We start from the raw sequence: 17,055 nt of genomic DNA on the forward strand, positions 1-17,055 counted from the left end.
GACATATCAACGCCTCGCTTGCTGTTTTAGTCGGTCTCGTGTGCGGTGTTTAGTCAGCTAAGAGCCCTCGACATGCTCACATTGGCGGTTTTTGAAGCTCTTGTCAGTTAGACGGAGTCGATAGCGCACGTTATACACTCCATACATGCTTTATTTACAGACCAACTTTCAAAGAAGGCTTAAATCTGTATGTGCCCCGCCAAAACACTGAATTTGACGTCAGAGAGCGGGCGCTGAAAGTGCGAGAAGCTTGCCAGGTTTTGTCGCACATAGGGTAATCTGCTAGGTTTATTTTAAAATTTTGAATCGTTTGAGAAAGGACAAATTTCATTCACAAGAATATATCATTTGGCTTTCGTCAGAGTTCGATTGCTTAATTCTCGGTTGGGAATTTTGCGTGATACTGTCAATTATTTGTTTGTAACCTCATCCGTTAACAATCTTCTATCTCGACCTTGTTTTGGTGTTTGTGTACTTTGACATAGCTAGCAAGAATTTACAGTATGTTTAAAACGAAAAGCAGGAAAAAAAGTTATGGTCATTCTGAGACCGAAGATTCTCCAGGTACGAAATGGTTTTAGCCTTCTGACCGTCGGCTTATTTTTGGGACATAGTTCGGTTTCAGCTTTTTCGGTAAAAGGACAAATTTCAAATTTTTTTTCGCGCCTAGGAACATCTGGTGATTACAGCGTGACTACAGATGTATCTACGGCATCTTCGGCCAACGCAGAGCCTCAGAGGGCGATAAATGCAACGAATCAGAGCGTCAACGATCCCCAGGGGGTGAAAAAGTTACCTGACACCGCCGCTGCGCCGGGGACTATCAAAAAAGATACTAAACAACTGAAGGACAGAGAGAAGAGAACAAGGCCTGACGAAGATCGCAGGAAGCGCAAAGAAAAAGAAAGGAAAGAGGATACGAAGTCCCCTGTTCAAGAGGATGCGAAGTCCCGTGTTCAAGGAGATGTGGAGGAAAATATCGAAGTGAATAATGAATTAGAACTTCTGAAACTGAATTTTTGTGACGAAACTGAAACGTACAAAAATTTTCCAGCGTCTTTTTACGAGAATTACAGTTCCTTGAGGAATTTCGCTAGAATGTACGTTTTGGCCTTGCCGTATCGTTCGCCGAATGAGGCAGTTTTTTTTAACGCTGTACCTTGCGTCTTCCTAGTTTGAACGTGGTTCTCCGGTTTCCGGAAGTTGTGTTGATAGGGCCGAGATCGCACGGAAAATCCACGCTCTTAGAGGCGTTGGTCAGACGTAGATTTAATTTTATAAATTTCAGTACGTGAGAAATTGGCGGCCTTTTAATATGGGAGCAGAACTCCTGACTTTTCGTCGAACGCAGATGGAGCGACCAAACGTCCTATTTATTTCCGAATGGTCAACAATCCTGCCTACGAGGAGGAGCCGTTGGTCACTTTGAGGCACGACTCTTCATTGCCCAACGTCAATCAGGACATGCACTTGACGCTGAATGAGTTGCCTTCTGAATTGGAGAAGAGGATGGTGTGGACGCAGGAGCCAATTGTGATTATTTACGAACACAAATGTGTGATGAATGTGACATATATAGATACGCCTGGGATTCCGCCGACCGAATCCCCGGATTACAAAGCGGTGTGTTCGACAATCTTGAACATCGCCAAGTCGCCTGAGCGCATAATTATTTGCGTTGAAGAGGTAGCTGATTTTTCTAGGCTGCGAATGACAGAATTTATGAGACAGATTGATCCGGATTTGAAGCGAACGATTCTGGTCTACACCAAGCTCCATTCTTATTTGACAACTTGTACTTCGGTGCAAAGTTTGAACAGTTATCTTTGGGGTGCGACGCTGAACAACCGGTTATTCTTTTTGACGCTTCTGAACTCGAAGTTGTATCGATCGCTTACAGACGAAGATTACCTGTTGATGCTGAGGAAGATTCACGGTCGAGACATGAACGATTTGGATATTTTGCAGTTCGATTATCGTTTCAAGTCCAACATAGGCATTCAGGCGTTGGCGAATCATGTCAGAAATTTGATTTGGAATTCTTTCCGGGACATCATTCCGGAGCTGCTCCATGCCCTGAAGACACAGAAGGAGGACATTCAGCAGCAAATCGCGGACTTCCAGGTTCAGATGTCAATGCTGAATGTCAAGGAACTGCGTCAAGTTGCGAACAAGTACTCATTTGATTTTTTGCAGGCAGTCGACCAATTGATCGTTGGCACGTCTGAAGGTATCCCGGGCGTAAATGGACAGACACTCGAGGAAGAGAAGGCCGCTCTGGGCGACTTCGAGTGGATCGACGCCTACAATCACATCGTTCACCTGGATCCAGTAGCACAAAGCATTCCATTCAGAAACGCACACGTGTATGGTGGTCAACAATTCGAGCGTCTATTGAACGAATTCAAGGCCGTTTGCGACCAAATAGACATTTCAGAAATATCTATGGACGAAGTCGCAACCGCGGCGAGCATAAACAAGGTTAGCAATATGCCCAACTATGCCTGGGCGGCGTCTGATTTGGCGTACCACCAATCCAAAGAGACGTTTTTGCCGCTGATTAGCCAGCTCCGCAGACGCGCCGTATATGTACTTAGACGGCTGCACGGTATTGCCGAGGGAATGTTGTACGACAAACGGGGAGGGAGCAAGCAATTGATGGACACTCACTCCAAGATCTCCGACATCGACCAGTATCCCCACTTCAAAAATCAGCTCAAAGACCTGTTTTACAGGTTCATCGAACAATGTTCTAAAGACTGTCAGGAGCACTGTCTCAGCGAGTTCTATTGCAGCAAAACCATTTTCTGGGAGTTCACCGAGTTTTCAGACAACAAAATACTCATAGATCGGACAGAAATGAGCTCTGAAGAGCTCAAAAACACCGTTTTTAAGCTTGCCAGCCAACTTTTCAAAAACGTTCGCGAGCGAGTCACCAAGAACGTGATGCTAAAGTTCTACAACTTCATGCTAGTTCCCGTCCAAAAACAACTCTGGAAATACGTACAGGCGGCAATCAACGATATCGCCGACGAACAACTCGAACAATACTTCAGGTTGGACACGATGAAAACAGGCTTCGAAGAAGAGCAAGCGGAGCTAGAAAAGAAACTAGAAGTCCTGGCCCGACAAGAAGACGAGCTCTCGAACCTTTCTAAGCAGTTTTTCCTAAGCTATTCCTTGCTGTGCCGAACCTCGGTAATGTGAAACACAAGCAATACAAAAATCACAAAAGCCATATGACGTGTATGTATGTGGCGAATAACATACACTTGCATACATAAAGGGCAAATACAAACTTTTTGCTAAAAAAAAAAGCTCCTTGACTTAAACAATAATGGCTCTATAATAAGAGAAAGACTTGTACACTCATACCCAAAATCTCGTTCTGGCAAACCATGTTCTGCTGTGTCGCAACTTCTGCGCGTTCTTTTCGAAATGCGTCTGCGACCACCAAGGGCGTGATAAGTGCATTTCAGTTGCGCACGCCTCGGCGCCTTGTTCAGTCTTCTTCTATGACGGAGCGCCCTGTTTATTCTCCACATGTATCTATCTATCGATTCCCACTTCCAGCTGTTGCATCGATCATGTACCGAGCGACCGGAGTCGGTATCTCTGCTGGTACTGTTTCATTTTTTTCTGTCTTTACAGTGTACCTCCTCTTTTTCTAACAGATCTTCCTTGGTGCGTGCTCAGGGTTCTGCGCCGTCGCAGTCGCCTCGATAGTGTCTGGACAGTCCGTCCCTCTGGTGATTGCCCTAATCAAGGCCCACCCTGTGCTTTTGTTCCCTTGCAAGGCCCTTCTTTCATTTGCGCTATCATATAACTTGCTTTCCAACTTGAGACATGTCGTACGTTATGCAATCGTCCCCATTCATGTGGCCTTCGTCCATCCGTTGGCTTGTTTCTGTTTCTCACCGTACCTGTCAAAATTTTTTTATTCTATTTCTTTTCAGGTCTGGGACAACACGCACTGGGGACTGAACAGCCTCGAAGAACTTGACCGATGGACTTATGCTCTCTTTGGGGCCACCGCTACCATCACTGCCGTCTCCACATTCTATTAATTATCGGCCCCGTCTCGCCCGCGATCCCCCCTGGGACCTGAGCTTCTGCAAAAAAAATTTTTTTTGCCTCTCAATAAAAAAGCAATCAACATTCAATTCTATTTTTTTTATTGCATCTTGCACATTCTTTTGTGGCGGTTGCGATATCGTTTTTCTCCCTATTTCTTTTCGAGTTATTTTTGTTTCGAATAAAAGTGCCCTATGCTACATGGTTTCGCTCTTCGCACTACCCTCACCAGGCTATCTGGTGCACATCTGAGGCCCCCTAGTAAATCCTCCGCCAGCTTCTCAGAGCACTTCAAATACAGAAGGGATCCTCTTTATCAATTCGACTCGTTGCCGTTTCTTCGTTCTGCCCTCTTGCAAAAAAGTGTCCCTCAACTCTTCCGTGCATACCACACATCTCGTACGTTCGGCCCCTTGCACAGGCATACCGACTTTCGAAGAGTTTGTTGCTGACGCCTCTCCGCCTTCTCGCAGCGATGTTCTGCACGAGCTCGAAGCTGAGCTCCATTCCTGTCCATCGACATATCGCCACTCGAAAGAACGCCGCTTGGGAGTTTTACCAGCTCTCGAGCCTGACCATATTAGCTACCTTGCCCGTAGGCCTTGTGATCCCCAGCTCCTTTCTGAGTCTGCCGCTCAATCTCGTGCTCGGATTTGCCATCCCCGTTCACACATTCTACAACATGCACCACGTCATCGAGGACTACGTTCCCTCAGCCTACGTGAGGCTCTGCAACATCCTGCTCTGGGTCGCATGCGTTCTCACCTTCATCGGCCTCCTCAAGCTGAATCTGTATGGAGATGGCATCCTCGACACCATCAAAAGCTTCTGGAAGAAGGAAGAGCGAAAATAATCGCTTCATACAAAGTGACAAAATCTTGTCTAAGTGTACGGTGATTTGTATGTGTAATATTGCATGCTACTACACAGTCTGGCTAAAAAACGTTTGTGGGCGCGTGTATAAATATTTTTTTAATAGGCTTTTTGTATAGCGTGGTACAATGATATCAAGTTTCAAACATCAAGTTTCGAGGACTCCACGAGTTTGGCCGCGCGAGCCAGATCGGCCAGTATGTTTTGTTCAGTGTTCTTGATTTCCTTCTGTAGGGCTTCTAGACTGGCTGCATGCGTGCAGAATCTCGGTGGTGAGGGGTTTGGGTTCAAGGCCATTCCGACGTCTTTTCTGTTCGTACCGTTTTTCGAGGCTAAGACACTTTTTCCGTCGGCTAGAAACAAGATGCGACCCCGCATTTGATAGCAGCTCTATTTTCTCGAACACCGGATCGAATTTCAGTGCCACAATTTTTTTTTTGCAACTCATTTTTTTCCACTCGCGCGTACTTTTCCGGGCTTGAGGCTTTTCAGCTCGGAGCATTCTACCAGTCGTTCGTTCAACTTTCTCGCAGGTGAATGAGCATTGGGAGCGAGGGGGCATACGTTTAAAGCAAAGGGACGCACTTCAGCCTGCATTGAGGTGAGCTTCATCTTGTCCTCCAATACCTGGATCTGTAGCAGATCGCAGAGCCGAGTCGTTGTCGGTGAAGGTTGGTTCATAGATTTGAAAGAAAAAAAAAAATTTTTTTTTTTTGAGAATTTTTTTTCGTTAATGTTAGGAGATTGGTTCCTTGAAACCGCTGAATGGACCCGAATGCCGTTCGCTTGGACGACAGAACCATCAGGAGTCTGTCGATCGCGAAAGTCGTATCAGAGGTCGTCTAAACAGCGTGAGGGGTTTTCGGTGTGGTTGCTCGCATAGCTAATATGTTTTCCCCACGCTTTTCTAACTTGCAGCCAGGGACCATTAACAGTTTGGACTACTACAAGTCCGGAGACTGGCTCGTCTCGTCATCGACGATGGGTGCTCTAAACGTATATGACATTAGAGACGCAGAGCACGTATTTTTGTGTGAAAGTGTGTGTACGCCGGGCCATCAAGAAGTCTGACCTTTTCTTAGTCAAACTCACAAGATTTACAGCAAGAGTTATGGAACTGACAACGCCAAGTTCACGCACCACAAAAACGCCATTCTGTATTCCGCGGTGACGGAGATGCAGGGAACGCTGTGCTATTTGTCGCTTCACGACAACCGCCACCTCCGGTACCTGAGAGGCCATTCGAAGCCGTACGAGCGCCGTTTCTCACACATACTCACACACACACACGTCCGCGCGTACTTCGCAGAAGCGCTGACTTTTTGTTTCGAAGTGTCTGTGCGATGGACATTTCACCGATTGACGACGCTGTCATCAGCGGGTCTCTGGACAACACCGTGCGCCTCTGGGACCTCAGGGTGTCCGAGTGCGTGGCGAAGATCAGATACGCCCCGACGCCGAGGCCGTGCGTCGCGTTCGATCCGATGGGCGTTCTGTTCGCCTTGACGGCGCCCCCGAACGTATTGAAGTTGTTCAACCTGAAGCAGCTCGGACTGGGTCCGTTCGACGAGTTCTGCATTCCCATTCTCGAGTCGTTGGAGCCCAATTCTTCCATCGAGCCCGCGCAGTTGTACGCCACGTCGTGCACGTTCGACCCCAGTGGCTGCTTCGTCATGATCATGTACAACGATGGGTCGGCTTACGTCTTAGACGCGTTTACAGGAGAAACAAGACACATCTTCCGAACGAGTCGAGATCGGCGCATTCTGGACGCTCGCCTCGGTGGCTGCTTCACCCCGGACTCCCAGTACGTCTTGATGGGGACAGAGACGGGAAGCATCTATTGCTGGAAAATGGAGACCGGAGAGTTGGTCCACAAGTGGACCAACATTCATCCGGGGCCGATTTGCTGTCTCGAGTTCAACCCGGCATACTTCAACATGGTCGCATCGTGCAACCATTTGTCCATGTGGCTCTCAGACGAAAACAAGCTTCGCGACGAGGCGTGAGGGGGTACAAGTCGGGTCACGAACGACTCTCCCCCCCTCGATCCAGAAAGCGACTCCGTCACCGCCGGTCAAAAAAAAAAAAAAAACACCAATTCCACGTGCCCCCCCCTTTGAAACGAAACGCGAAGTCTGGTGGTATTCGACCGTTTTTCTCCGACTACCTTCTCTCCAGACTCCTCGTCCGTTCTCTACGAGCCCGGCCTCGGAGGGTGGCGTTCAGACATCCGTGCCGTCGCTCCCTGTCCGGCGCGCCACAATAGGCGCGCACCTCCTCCTCTGTCGACAAAACCCAAATAAAAAAATGTAATCTCTTACGCGCGCGTTCGTCTGCCCTTCCTCCCCCGCAGATTCAAGCTCCCCCCTACGGAGCTCGAGGAGAACCCATGAGGTCTGAATTCGGCGTCAGTACGCAAAAAACACACACACATCATTGATTACATAGAATTTTTTTTTTTTTTCGTCAGTCCAAATCCAAGTCGGTTGAAGGCTCTTCGGACGTTGGATCAGCGGGGGATGCAGAACCTCCCCCCACCCGAGGACCTCGATTCGAATTGTCCTCGTCCGCTCTCTCATTGGTACTGGACTCGTCATCCGAAATGTGAATAACTCCCTCCGCCGTTCCTGTGTCGGGCAGCTGTTCAGGTTCTCTCGTCTCGCCAGACGATCCATCTTGGTTCGCGTCACTCCCTCCCGCCTGGCCATCCGACTCCTCTTTCTCCAGCTCGTATCTACACAACGGACACAGATTGCTCGACATCAGCCACCTGTCTATGCACGCCACATGGTATCGGTGGGTGCAGGGCAATTCCTTGGACTCCTCGCCGATCTCGAAGTTGCACTTGCACACGGGGCACTCCTCCGGGTGGTCCTTCATGTTCTCAGCGGTCAGCCGGGTGACCGGCAGCGAGGCGATAACCTTGTCGCTCGTTCGCGGCTGCGTTGGACTTTTCGAAGAGACGCGTCAAAAACAGAGACAAAAAAAAAAAAAAAAAAAAAGAAACATACGGTCTATATTGTAAGTAAAGCTGATCAAGAATCGCCTGTAAAGCATTGTCGGGCACGTAATCGCCGAAGTTCGTCAGCCTCCCCGCGAGCTGGCCCAACAGTTGGTTCAATCTGCAACACAACACACAATGTTAAAAACCGACGGCGCGCGCGCTACGCGCCCCCACTATATTCGAAAACGCACACATTCGTGAAATTCTGAGGATTGTCCATCCTGACTTGGAGCATGAAGGGTATATGCCTCATGTTCTGGCCCTGGAGGAAGTAAGGCAACAGTACGGTCTGCCTGTTGCCGTTTCCATTGCCCTGGGTGCCGTTGCTATTCGGCGAGGACTGCTGCGACGGTTCTTCGTACAACGACGCGTCTTGCAAGGGAAAAAGGTCCCTTAATTCGACAGTTCGATACTGCAATGACGGGTTAGAAGAGGAAGATCCCTGTTCGTCGGGCGACTGCTCGCGCCTCTCCAGTATCTCCACAAACTCACTCTGACACTCTGGGCATATCATCCCCGCGTCTATTTGTACCACCTTGTTGCAGCTGTGGCACCAAAAATCAGTCATGGTAAAAAAAAAAACCCTAAAGCCAAACAACCAAGTTTAAACCGATGGACAATTAGCATCCGTACGAGACACAATACAGACGTAAATGTACTCGCTCACCCAGCCTCGGTCCCTGTACAACAAAAAATTAAATGCCTTGCAGAACCTGTATTGATTAAAAAAATATTTGTTTGGTACAATTTATCATTGTGTGCAACTAGATTGTGTGCACAACAACTAGATTTTGTGCTACCCGCTCGCAAACCGCGCACTCTGCCCGCACAAATACCGCAGAAAATGACCGCGCAGCCCTACCGACGACGCGCGTGAGACCCTCTTGCGAGCGGACAACCTCTCGGTGGGCCAGTCCCCGCGAAAGCGCTGCGCGCTCCTCAACCTCCTGCGCGACGGTGTGCTCGCTAGGCGGTCACAGCGGCCTCGCAAAGGAGGCGAACCTATGGCCGAAACGTGCTCAATAACCGCAAGAAGCCTACACTTTTCGTCCTTCTTTCTGACCCTCAAAGCGGCAAAAGCGTTTCCTGTTTCACGAAAAACTTGTACTACTTTCATTTTTTCCTCTAATTGTAAAGGCAGCGAAAGCACTTTCTACTCCGCCCTTCATAGACGATGAGTCGCTCGGTAGGACACGCCGCTAGAAGCATCGCTCACCGAAAGCGAGGTGGACGTTGGACGCTCCTGGGCACGTACGTTCACGCGCGAGGGTGGGGAAAAACGCGATCGAGCCTCTGACACATCTCTTTTCAGTGAACGCTCCGTCCTAGGAGTCATTGCATCTCCCGTTCGCCGCCTGTCGAGAGCACTTATCCCTCCAGATAGGAGAGACGACTTGTTCGGACGACCCGTACCCGCGCCTGGCCGAGAAGACGTGTTCGGAAGACTCGTGGCCTCGCTGGGTCGAGACGACACCGTCGCGCTAAACTTGGTCCCTTCGAGAAACGCGTTCAAATACCGTTCCGAGCGTGCGGCGTCCGACCGCCCAGAGAGACCAAACTCGCCTCTTCGAGAACAAAGGCTGCCCCTGGGCAGCGGGAATCCAGCCGTCCTTCCTAAGAGAAAAGATGAAACGGAGTTGACTCGCTATCTGGTTACTGGCCTGGTAGCGTGCGGCTCCGTGGTGCTCGGCCTGTGTCTGGGACTGTGAAGTCCGCCAAAAAATGCGGCATACACTCCAACACACTTGATCCTTTTTTTTTTTTTTCTCTGATGTCGCCGCCAGTGCTACACTGCAAAATATCGTACACGAACTCGCAATAAAGATGTGGCTCAGTCGAAGTCGCTGGTCATCTCCTTAATGTAATATGCCTTGTCTACCAACCTCATGTGTTCCTCCACGTTGCACCTCTTCACCAAAAGTGGGTGTTGCAGCAAACTCTTCGCGTCTGGCCGCCTGTCCGGGTCCGGATCCATGCACCGTCGAACAAAGTCCTTCAGCGAAATGCTCCACTTGTCGTCGATCATCGGAAACCCGTACTTCGACTTGTAGTACAACGCCTTCAGCGGAGGAAACGTCGAGCACGGCGGGTGACCGGTGACCATCTCTATGCACACACATCCTAACGAATAAATGTCTGACTTCGTATCGCATCGCCACGCCAACATGGTCTCGGGCGCGACCCAGTAACAGCTTCCCCCAATCTCTCTTTCCTCTAACCCCATGATGCTCGATAGGCCCAAGTCTGCTATCTTCACTCCACCGTTGGTGCTGAGCAGGATGTTCGCCCCCTTCAGGTCTGAGTGTACCACGTTCTTCGAATGCAAATACTCTAACCCACACAATATCTCGTGTAGCAAAAACGCTATATGGGGCTCCTCTAACTCCAAACTACGCACTAAGTTCGTGACGTTCCCTCTCTGGCAATACTCCATCACGATCCACACCTTCTGGCCAAATATGTACCCCTCAATAAACTTAACAATGTTCGGGTGATTCGAACTCTTCAATTCCAACAACTCTCTCTTGGCCAACATCAAACTCCTCGTGTTGTGAATCCATATCTCCTTTGCCGCGTACGTCAACGAGTCAGCTCTGCTCTTCGCAACGTACACCGATCCGTAATGACCCTTTCCCAGCATAGCCCCCCTCTTGTATATCCTGTCAAACTTCTGATTCACGAAATAGTCGTGGGGGTTTATCAACTCCACTTCCCTCTTAACCGACCTCCTCGGCTTCGGTACCACCACCTCAATTGGAGGAGGCATCCCCGTGTCAAAATCCAGCTCATCTTCTCTCTCTCCAAAGACCTGTCGAATCGCTTCAGGGATCCAAGACGACTTGAACCAGCTTGACTGAGGCTGCAACCTAGATCTGTCAAAAGAGGAGGACTCGTGCTTGGACAGAGTGCTCAAATTTATGTTCTCACTCCTCCTGGAATTGCTCCGGGACCTATTCGGCAAATCGATATAATCTCGAGAAAAAAATGTTGTGATTCAATAAATTCATGGTACGACCACGCTCACACACAAGACTCATACCAGAAATGTACTTCTGACAGTCGGTGGTCTTAAACCCCTGCATCCAAGACAAAATGTTGAACAGAAGAACACAGTCCCTTCTCGTGTTCATATCCGATCTCTTCAATCCTAATCTTTTGAGCTCTCGCCCGTACAATGCAAACAATTCCTAGACGCAATTTCCTTGCTGGTCAACAACGCACTCCACGTAAACAACAGCTGCTCAGCTCTCTCGCACCTACATTGATAACAGCTGTAACTGATTTCGAAGATGCCAAATTCTTTGACGGTTTCTCCATCTAGCTACTAGTGTATGACGCAAGACTTCGCATCTGGAATGTCTTGTGCTCCGTGCAAAACAACCCGACAAAAACACAGACTCTTAAAGAATTCCTATTTTATGTACCACGGGCATGACGCACGACCTGTTATACGCTACCGTGACTGGTGGTATCGCTCGACGTTCCGTCCAACGCGCTAATAGATACTGCGGGCGAACGGACGCATATCGCACAGTAAGGGCATACAACCGATAAACATCGTCCTGCAATCTCTATCAGAGAGATTCTGACACTTTGCACACATCGAATGTGTTTATTGTTGTACGCGCGGTACTCGGCACTAAACTCCCCGTTCCATTAGCTCCTTTTCATGCTGTACTTCGACCACCGCATGGGCCAGAGCTTCAGGACTAACGCCCAGTTGCACCAGAGAGATGAGAATACCCAGCGCCTTTTTGTCTAACCCGCACTGAAGCAGTTCAGAAATGTTGTAGACAACTAATACGCGTCAATGAACGTGCATCAAACTCAGAAGGGACCGCGGGAACGCACCATCCAGCATTTCGTTGGCCCGATCGGCTTCTATTTGTTCCATGGGTGATGTAAAATAGAGAACAAGTCGGCAGCCTAAAAAAAAATTTACCGGCGAAAACGGGCACTTTTGGTACACACACTCGCCATTGGCTCTGTGGGTACGAGTAATTCGCAAAAGAGCAATGCTTCTCCGTATCGCTATTTTCTGGATTTTCTTCATTACCGCATCCGGTCTGGCGGCGAATGAGCCACCCAACGAACTAGAACTCTCGTCCAAGCTCAAATTTGCTAGGGGCGAGTACTCTCTGAACTACGTTACAGTTAAGAGCGAAGCCACTAATGGCGCTGCTATACTGGACAAGAAAGGGGTATTCTTCCCAATAGTTGACAGAATATCGAGTCTTGTCATCAGCAACTGTGCGTCTCTCATGTGCATTGGCATATGAATTCTTGAATAGTGACGAAAATTATTTCAAAACCGATTTTATTTTGTGAACACCACAAATAGAGTACATTATTTCTCCTATTTTTTAATCCATCTGACTCAACAATGCACATACGGTAGCTTATTCGACGTTCGTAGAATCATCTGAAGCCGGGAGCCCCACCTATGCTTCTTCGCCCAACATACAAATCATGTTTTCTGGACACATCACAACATCTAAGCCGTACTTCGTACGCACGAGCGACGGTAGAACCTACGTCATAGCTTCGTTCAATGCCATCATCACACTGAAAGACGGATCACCGACCGGCATCAAGTGGGTGGAGGGATGTGCCTCGTGCCAATGCAGTATCACCAGCGGCAGCCAGTCGTGCTCTAGTGTGTGCCTGAATAACATGTGCGCCATTCCGGAAGCCGAATGCAAGAAGTTGGGTGGTTGCGATATCAAGGTCTTCGTGGGCTGGGATGGCTCCGATTCCGCTGGAGCCAGGTGTCGAAGTTCAGAGTCAATGCCTTTCAGGTTTTCGAGACTGATCACAGAAGACCCCTATTTTGTTACGGCCGGTACTCCCTCGTCGTGACACACACGCGTGATGGTCTCCAATGTAAAAGAACTCGCCTTAGAAAAAGAGAGATGTCGGTTTTGCGCCGGTGCGCGCGTACACGGTTCGTCTTGCCGTCTCTTGTACAATGCTTTTTCACGAGGTAAATGCCTCGAGAGTCATCGCCCTCCACCGTGTACGCAGAAGTCAAGTGGCACCTTATCGTTCTATCTTTGACATGTTTTCCCAATATTTTTTTTTGCTGCCTCTCATAACCGCGATTCGATGAGCCACGACATGTTGTACATCTCCTTTTCTGAATAGCGGGGTTGAAATTGATTGAAGGTTTTTTGCACTTGATAAATGTGCAAGAAGTTGTACCCAGTTTGTTGAAAAGTTCGAATCTGGGCTATGATTTTGTAAATTGTTCTGCACTTGCTGAAATTAATCAGTCCCTGCTTGCTCGACTCCGCGGACTCTTCCGCATATGTGAGTTCTGTCAGGTAGAGGCCCAGAAATGGGATGCAGGGTAGCTTCGGGTTTTCTAATTCGCGCAAGTAGGTGGAGTATTGATCATTTACATTCATGAATTCTAGTAGGTTGGCGAGCGTTTCTTTAGTTTTTGGCTGCAGCTCGTCAAACGTGCGTTTGAGCCTTTCGATCGGCGTGCTACGAAATGCCGCCAAATATGCCATCAAAGTGCTGTAATTTCTCATTTTTTTCAGGTGGTCGGCAATGTTGATCAGCCTGGACAGCGTCTTCACGCGGTCTTTTAGTTTCTTCACCAGGAGCATTTTGGTCGCGACCCACTCGGAGATGGAGTTGAAGCGCTCGATTACCTCCAAGACGTGAGGCGCTCGATGCTTCAGCTTAGGTTTGTTCCACGACTGGTGCAACAGCTCTGACCCCTGAATTTTGTAAAACCCCTCGAATTCGATCAGAGTGAGTTGCCGAGCGATCTCCTCTTCGTCGATGTCGTCGATGGTCAAATTCGGCCAGAAAATGTTTTTGGGAAGGATGGGCCGAGGCGGCTCTTCGGAGTAGGTGAAGACGGTGCTGAAGGAGCGTGAGGATACCTTGGAACTGCGCTCTTCTATCAGTTTTAACAATAAATAGGCGTATTTCGGATAAGAAGGCTTGATACAGGTTATGCAAAATTCGTGAAAGTCGTTCAAAAGATTGTGGTCAAAATCCGTATAAAACTCCTCAATCCACTTTTTTAAAATGTTGATCACCCTCACTTGGAACGGCATGCAGAAGCTCTTGTATCGATGCTGTGGAATGCCCGCCATGTATGGTACGTTATAGCGCTGTACCAATTTCCGAAACAACATATTGGAGGTGCAGAAGAGTTGGTATGTCGTCAGAAATGCATCGGTGTAATAAAAATCAACGTCCAGCCTTGGCGTTAGCAGTTGGATCAGCTTGTTCAGCGTACCGGCGACGATCTGTCCAGTATTTTGGTCCAAAATTAGATTTCCGTCCATCGGCTCCTCCCATATATTGACGTCGTCTGACGCAATGTCGAGGTGCCTCGGTGAGGGTTCGATTGCTATCAGCTTGAAGGAACTGAGTATAGAATTGAGTCTTGTCGTCGTTCTGTGAGAGGCAATCAGGGTGCCGCTTCCCTGCCGCTCTGTATTCAAAGTCTCGAAGTTTTTGTAACATATGGCTGTGCTCCACAAGTCGTCTGTATTCTTCAGCACAATCATCAGCAACGTCACGAGTCTGGCATCTTGCAGTTCGTGTAGTGTTACTTTAGTGTCGAAAGTGATCTTCGATTCAAACTCTAACGTTTCCAGTACATCATGCAATCCTTCGTAGTCAAAATATTGCATAACGAGCTGAATGATTTCGCTCGTGTTTATCACCACTCTATCGACGCCGCTGTTGAACATATTGGCAAAACTCGTTGCTCGAAACAGAGGATAGCACCGCTCGCGCACTATCGCGATATTTGCACAATTGCGTATGCACTGAGCGAGCCAATCCGTTCGATCGATGCTTTCGCTCGACAACTTCAACATACTGCTCGAAGACCCGCAAGCCATTGGCCCCACCTCTATGGTTCCAATGCTATCCTTATCTGTTTGCAGCGCGTTATTCAAGCCGCTCTTGTAGCTGTCTTCGTTCAAGCTCTGAAACAGCTCATTTTTTCTGTCTGGGGAGCCCTTTCGGACGAAAAACGACTGAAACCTGTCTCTGAGAGAATTGGTGGAAGTGCGTACCTTCAGCGGATGATTGGCTCTATAATCGGATCGTGTGTAGGTTGGAAGGGACTCAAAAGAGTTTTTCGAAACCCTTATAGACGGATCAGATATTGATATCCGCCTCTTCGATATTGATTCCTTCTGAATTATCAAATCTTTGGCTCTTATAGGTTTGTGCACCGGGTAAATCAGCACATCCGAATTACCACGAGAGATATCTTGTTCGAGGTTTTTTTCCAATTCGGCATGGTCATCTTGTTGAAAAATTTGAATCAACGTATTTTCTTCGCCAGGTTGGCACGGGTTAGACTGAGGTACATTATTCAACTTCTCATCATTTTCAGAGGCAGTCCAAGTCTTAACCATGTTAGTCAGCTTTCCCACCCCAAAAGAGTTTGACGGCTCAAACGGCCAGACAAAAACAGGTTTTGACTGCCCTTGATTTTTTGTCTGTATATGGATGGCCCTCCGTTTCTTCAGCGTTATTCGAGGTAGCACTTTCCTAAACCGAGCCTCAGTCTCCACAGACTTGTTTAAATCAGGTGCTTTGCCACTACCATTTCTTGTGTCATCTGCTCCAACAGAAAAACGAGACTCTGCATCCTCTTCGTCTACCTTTCCCTGACATTCCTTATCAGACGAATTCTCAGTACTATCTGCTTTCATTCTCTAGACTTTTGTCTCCTTAGAATTTCATTTAAGTTATACAAAAAAATATTTGTTTTTTGACGTTTTTTATTGTTTCCAGACGAGCGAAGCATAGCGAAGTTGCCTTCGCCCCTCTCCTTCGTGGCATTTCTCCAACGTCCTATAGTCTTCTGTGGAGGCCGGACCCCATCTATCGCGTGAGCCATCCCCGTAGAGCGGCGCTGCACGTCGCGCACCTCAGCGCACCGCTATCAGTGCTTCGAACGCACTTCACTATCGCTCTTTCGGTGTCGGCCCGCGGAATCCGCTCCAGCCACTTCGACGCAGGGGCCGGTTCTATTTGCGAAGATGCGGTATTCTTACCTCGAATATGGTAATTCAAATTTTGAGAATTTGGCATCCGAACCGCATGATATTTTTTTGACCGTTAGTGTACTCGCGAGCACAAAAAATCGCAATAACTTCTTGGAACGCCGTCTCAAACCGGTCCGCGAAACACAAGGGCCCACCAGCTCAGAAAAAAGCAAGCGTTCAAACAGACGCCTGCGCTAATACACAAACTGGCTTCGCCATATTACGAGAACATGGCTTCTACCGCTTTATTTGACGAGACTAGACCAGACACTTTGTGTGAGCGATTTGCCATGCCGTGCGGCATCCAGAAAATGCCTTCGCTTGCGTGCAAAACACCCAAAATAACACAAAATGCATGACAGTTACAATAGCGTTGCTTCGTCACGCAAGTATTCGCCAATGTCCGCCTGGTGGAGGCAGACGATCTCGGTCGGACCGACATTCCGGCATTGATAGGTGGATTTCGAGGCCACGCCGAAGCCTACGAACGTTTGGCACATTTTGCCATAAGGTGTCAGTCTGTTGCTTCGAACGTAAAAAAAGGGAATAGTTGCGTACCAATTGGAATGTCATTCATGTTGTAAACCACTACTCTTTGATATTGGACTGTGTCTTCTGTGATGCGTCCTAGTCCGTTGCCGAGTATGTGGTTTCCGTACAAAAATGACAGTTCTGCGGAGGGCTTCGCCCAAACTTTATACTAAGCAAAGCCACGCGAAAGAAAAATGTCAGCAATGCGCCAAAGATGAATAATCCAATGTCCGGCGACATGCAAGAAGGGCGGACACTTTTGACCTTGGTATACGTACAATAGCATATTTTCCTAGGTAGTCGAGACATGTGATGTGAAGACGAAATTTGAGCGATTTCGAGAATTTACCAAAGCATGTTCCAAGGCTTACTAGGTTTTTCATTCCAAAATTGACCGCTTTTAGGGCAATCCTTTCTCTGAAAGCGTTTAAAAAGTCGGCTTGTAAGTGCTCGTTCTCCGGATGGCCGCGCGACCGCTTTCACACATAGGATATGCGTTTAAGAAAAAGTGTGTTGGGTGTAAATGGTGCACATACG

General features: G+C 48.3%; 8 protein-coding genes and 1 long non-coding RNA gene across 11 annotated transcripts; 5 read left to right on the top strand and 4 right to left on the bottom strand.

Moving 5' to 3' along the window:
* Positions 1-322: 322 nt before the first annotated feature.
* On the top strand, positions 323-4,163 carry LOC126322546 (dynamin-like protein A). The gene is made up of 6 exons (XM_049994406.1): positions 323-564; positions 671-1,100; positions 1,175-1,287; positions 1,352-3,621; positions 3,697-3,851; positions 3,957-4,163. Exons 1-4 carry the CDS (start codon positions 504-506, stop codon positions 3,205-3,207), a joined length of 2,460 nt encoding a protein of 819 aa, XP_049850363.1. The 5' UTR covers positions 323-503; the 3' UTR covers positions 3,208-3,621; positions 3,697-3,851; positions 3,957-4,163.
* A 386-nt stretch (positions 4,164-4,549) lies between these two features.
* Positions 4,550-4,927, top strand: LOC126322614 (uncharacterized). Its single transcript, XM_049994494.1, has one exon. It carries the CDS (start codon positions 4,550-4,552, stop codon positions 4,925-4,927), a length of 378 nt encoding a protein of 125 aa, XP_049850451.1.
* A 183-nt stretch (positions 4,928-5,110) lies between these two features.
* Positions 5,111-5,619, bottom strand: LOC126322556 (uncharacterized). The gene is made up of 4 exons (XR_007559083.1): positions 5,533-5,619; positions 5,416-5,469; positions 5,268-5,337; positions 5,111-5,195 (listed from the first exon to the last, which is right to left on the bottom strand). It is a non-coding gene; the product is annotated as an uncharacterized LOC126322556 (long non-coding RNA).
* A 417-nt stretch (positions 5,620-6,036) lies between these two features.
* LOC126322553 (WD repeat-containing protein 82-like) lies at positions 6,037-7,242 on the top strand. Its single transcript, XM_049994415.1, has 2 exons — positions 6,037-6,197; positions 6,281-7,242. Exons 1-2 carry the CDS (start codon positions 6,124-6,126, stop codon positions 6,954-6,956), a joined length of 750 nt encoding a protein of 249 aa, XP_049850372.1. The 5' UTR covers positions 6,037-6,123; the 3' UTR covers positions 6,957-7,242.
* A 134-nt stretch (positions 7,243-7,376) lies between these two features.
* LOC126322550 (uncharacterized) lies at positions 7,377-8,656 on the bottom strand. 2 transcript variants are annotated; one of them, XM_049994413.1, is made up of 4 exons: positions 8,588-8,652; positions 8,146-8,499; positions 7,962-8,072; positions 7,377-7,900 (listed from the first exon to the last, which is right to left on the bottom strand). In XM_049994413.1, the coding sequence occupies exons 2-4, from the start codon at positions 8,466-8,468 to the stop codon at positions 7,417-7,419; spliced, it is 918 nt and encodes a 305-aa protein (XP_049850370.1). In that variant the 5' UTR covers positions 8,469-8,499; positions 8,588-8,652; the 3' UTR covers positions 7,377-7,416. The 2 variants fall into 2 exon arrangements, with proteins under 2 accessions (XP_049850370.1, XP_049850369.1); XM_049994412.1 differs by having other exon boundaries at positions 8,146-8,656.
* Positions 8,657-8,670: 14 nt separating this feature from the next.
* Positions 8,671-11,845, bottom strand: LOC126322548 (serine/threonine-protein kinase pakC-like). Of its 2 annotated transcripts, none has more exons than XM_049994409.1 (4): positions 11,807-11,845; positions 11,216-11,752; positions 10,995-11,142; positions 8,671-10,927 (listed from the first exon to the last, which is right to left on the bottom strand). In XM_049994409.1, the coding sequence occupies exons 2-4, from the start codon at positions 11,270-11,272 to the stop codon at positions 9,786-9,788; spliced, it is 1,347 nt and encodes a 448-aa protein (XP_049850366.1). In that variant the 5' UTR covers positions 11,273-11,752; positions 11,807-11,845; the 3' UTR covers positions 8,671-9,785. The 2 variants fall into 2 exon arrangements, with proteins under 2 accessions (XP_049850366.1, XP_049850367.1); XM_049994410.1 differs by having other exon boundaries at positions 11,216-11,713; positions 11,807-11,837.
* Positions 9,128-9,821, top strand: LOC126322555 (uncharacterized). Its single transcript, XM_049994418.1, has 2 exons — positions 9,128-9,205; positions 9,267-9,821. The coding sequence occupies exons 1-2, from the start codon at positions 9,129-9,131 to the stop codon at positions 9,661-9,663; spliced, it is 474 nt and encodes a 157-aa protein (XP_049850375.1). The 5' UTR covers position 9,128; the 3' UTR covers positions 9,664-9,821.
* Positions 11,846-11,901: 56 nt separating the features above from the next.
* LOC126322554 (uncharacterized) lies at positions 11,902-13,171 on the top strand. The gene is made up of 2 exons (XM_049994417.1): positions 11,902-12,205; positions 12,354-13,171. The coding sequence occupies exons 1-2, from the start codon at positions 11,971-11,973 to the stop codon at positions 12,812-12,814; spliced, it is 696 nt and encodes a 231-aa protein (XP_049850374.1). The 5' UTR covers positions 11,902-11,970; the 3' UTR covers positions 12,815-13,171.
* On the bottom strand, positions 13,045-16,014 carry LOC126322549 (ras guanine nucleotide exchange factor A-like). The gene has a single exon (XM_049994411.1). The coding sequence runs from the start codon at positions 15,649-15,651 to the stop codon at positions 13,045-13,047; it is 2,607 nt and encodes an 868-aa protein (XP_049850368.1). The 5' UTR covers positions 15,652-16,014.
* Positions 16,015-17,055: the final 1,041 nt, after the last annotated feature.

This window comes from Schistocerca gregaria, unplaced genomic scaffold, assembly GCF_023897955.1.
Source record: "Schistocerca gregaria isolate iqSchGreg1 unplaced genomic scaffold, iqSchGreg1.2 ptg000818l, whole genome shotgun sequence".
In the NCBI taxonomy this organism is placed as follows: domain Eukaryota; kingdom Metazoa; phylum Arthropoda; class Insecta; order Orthoptera; family Acrididae; genus Schistocerca; species Schistocerca gregaria.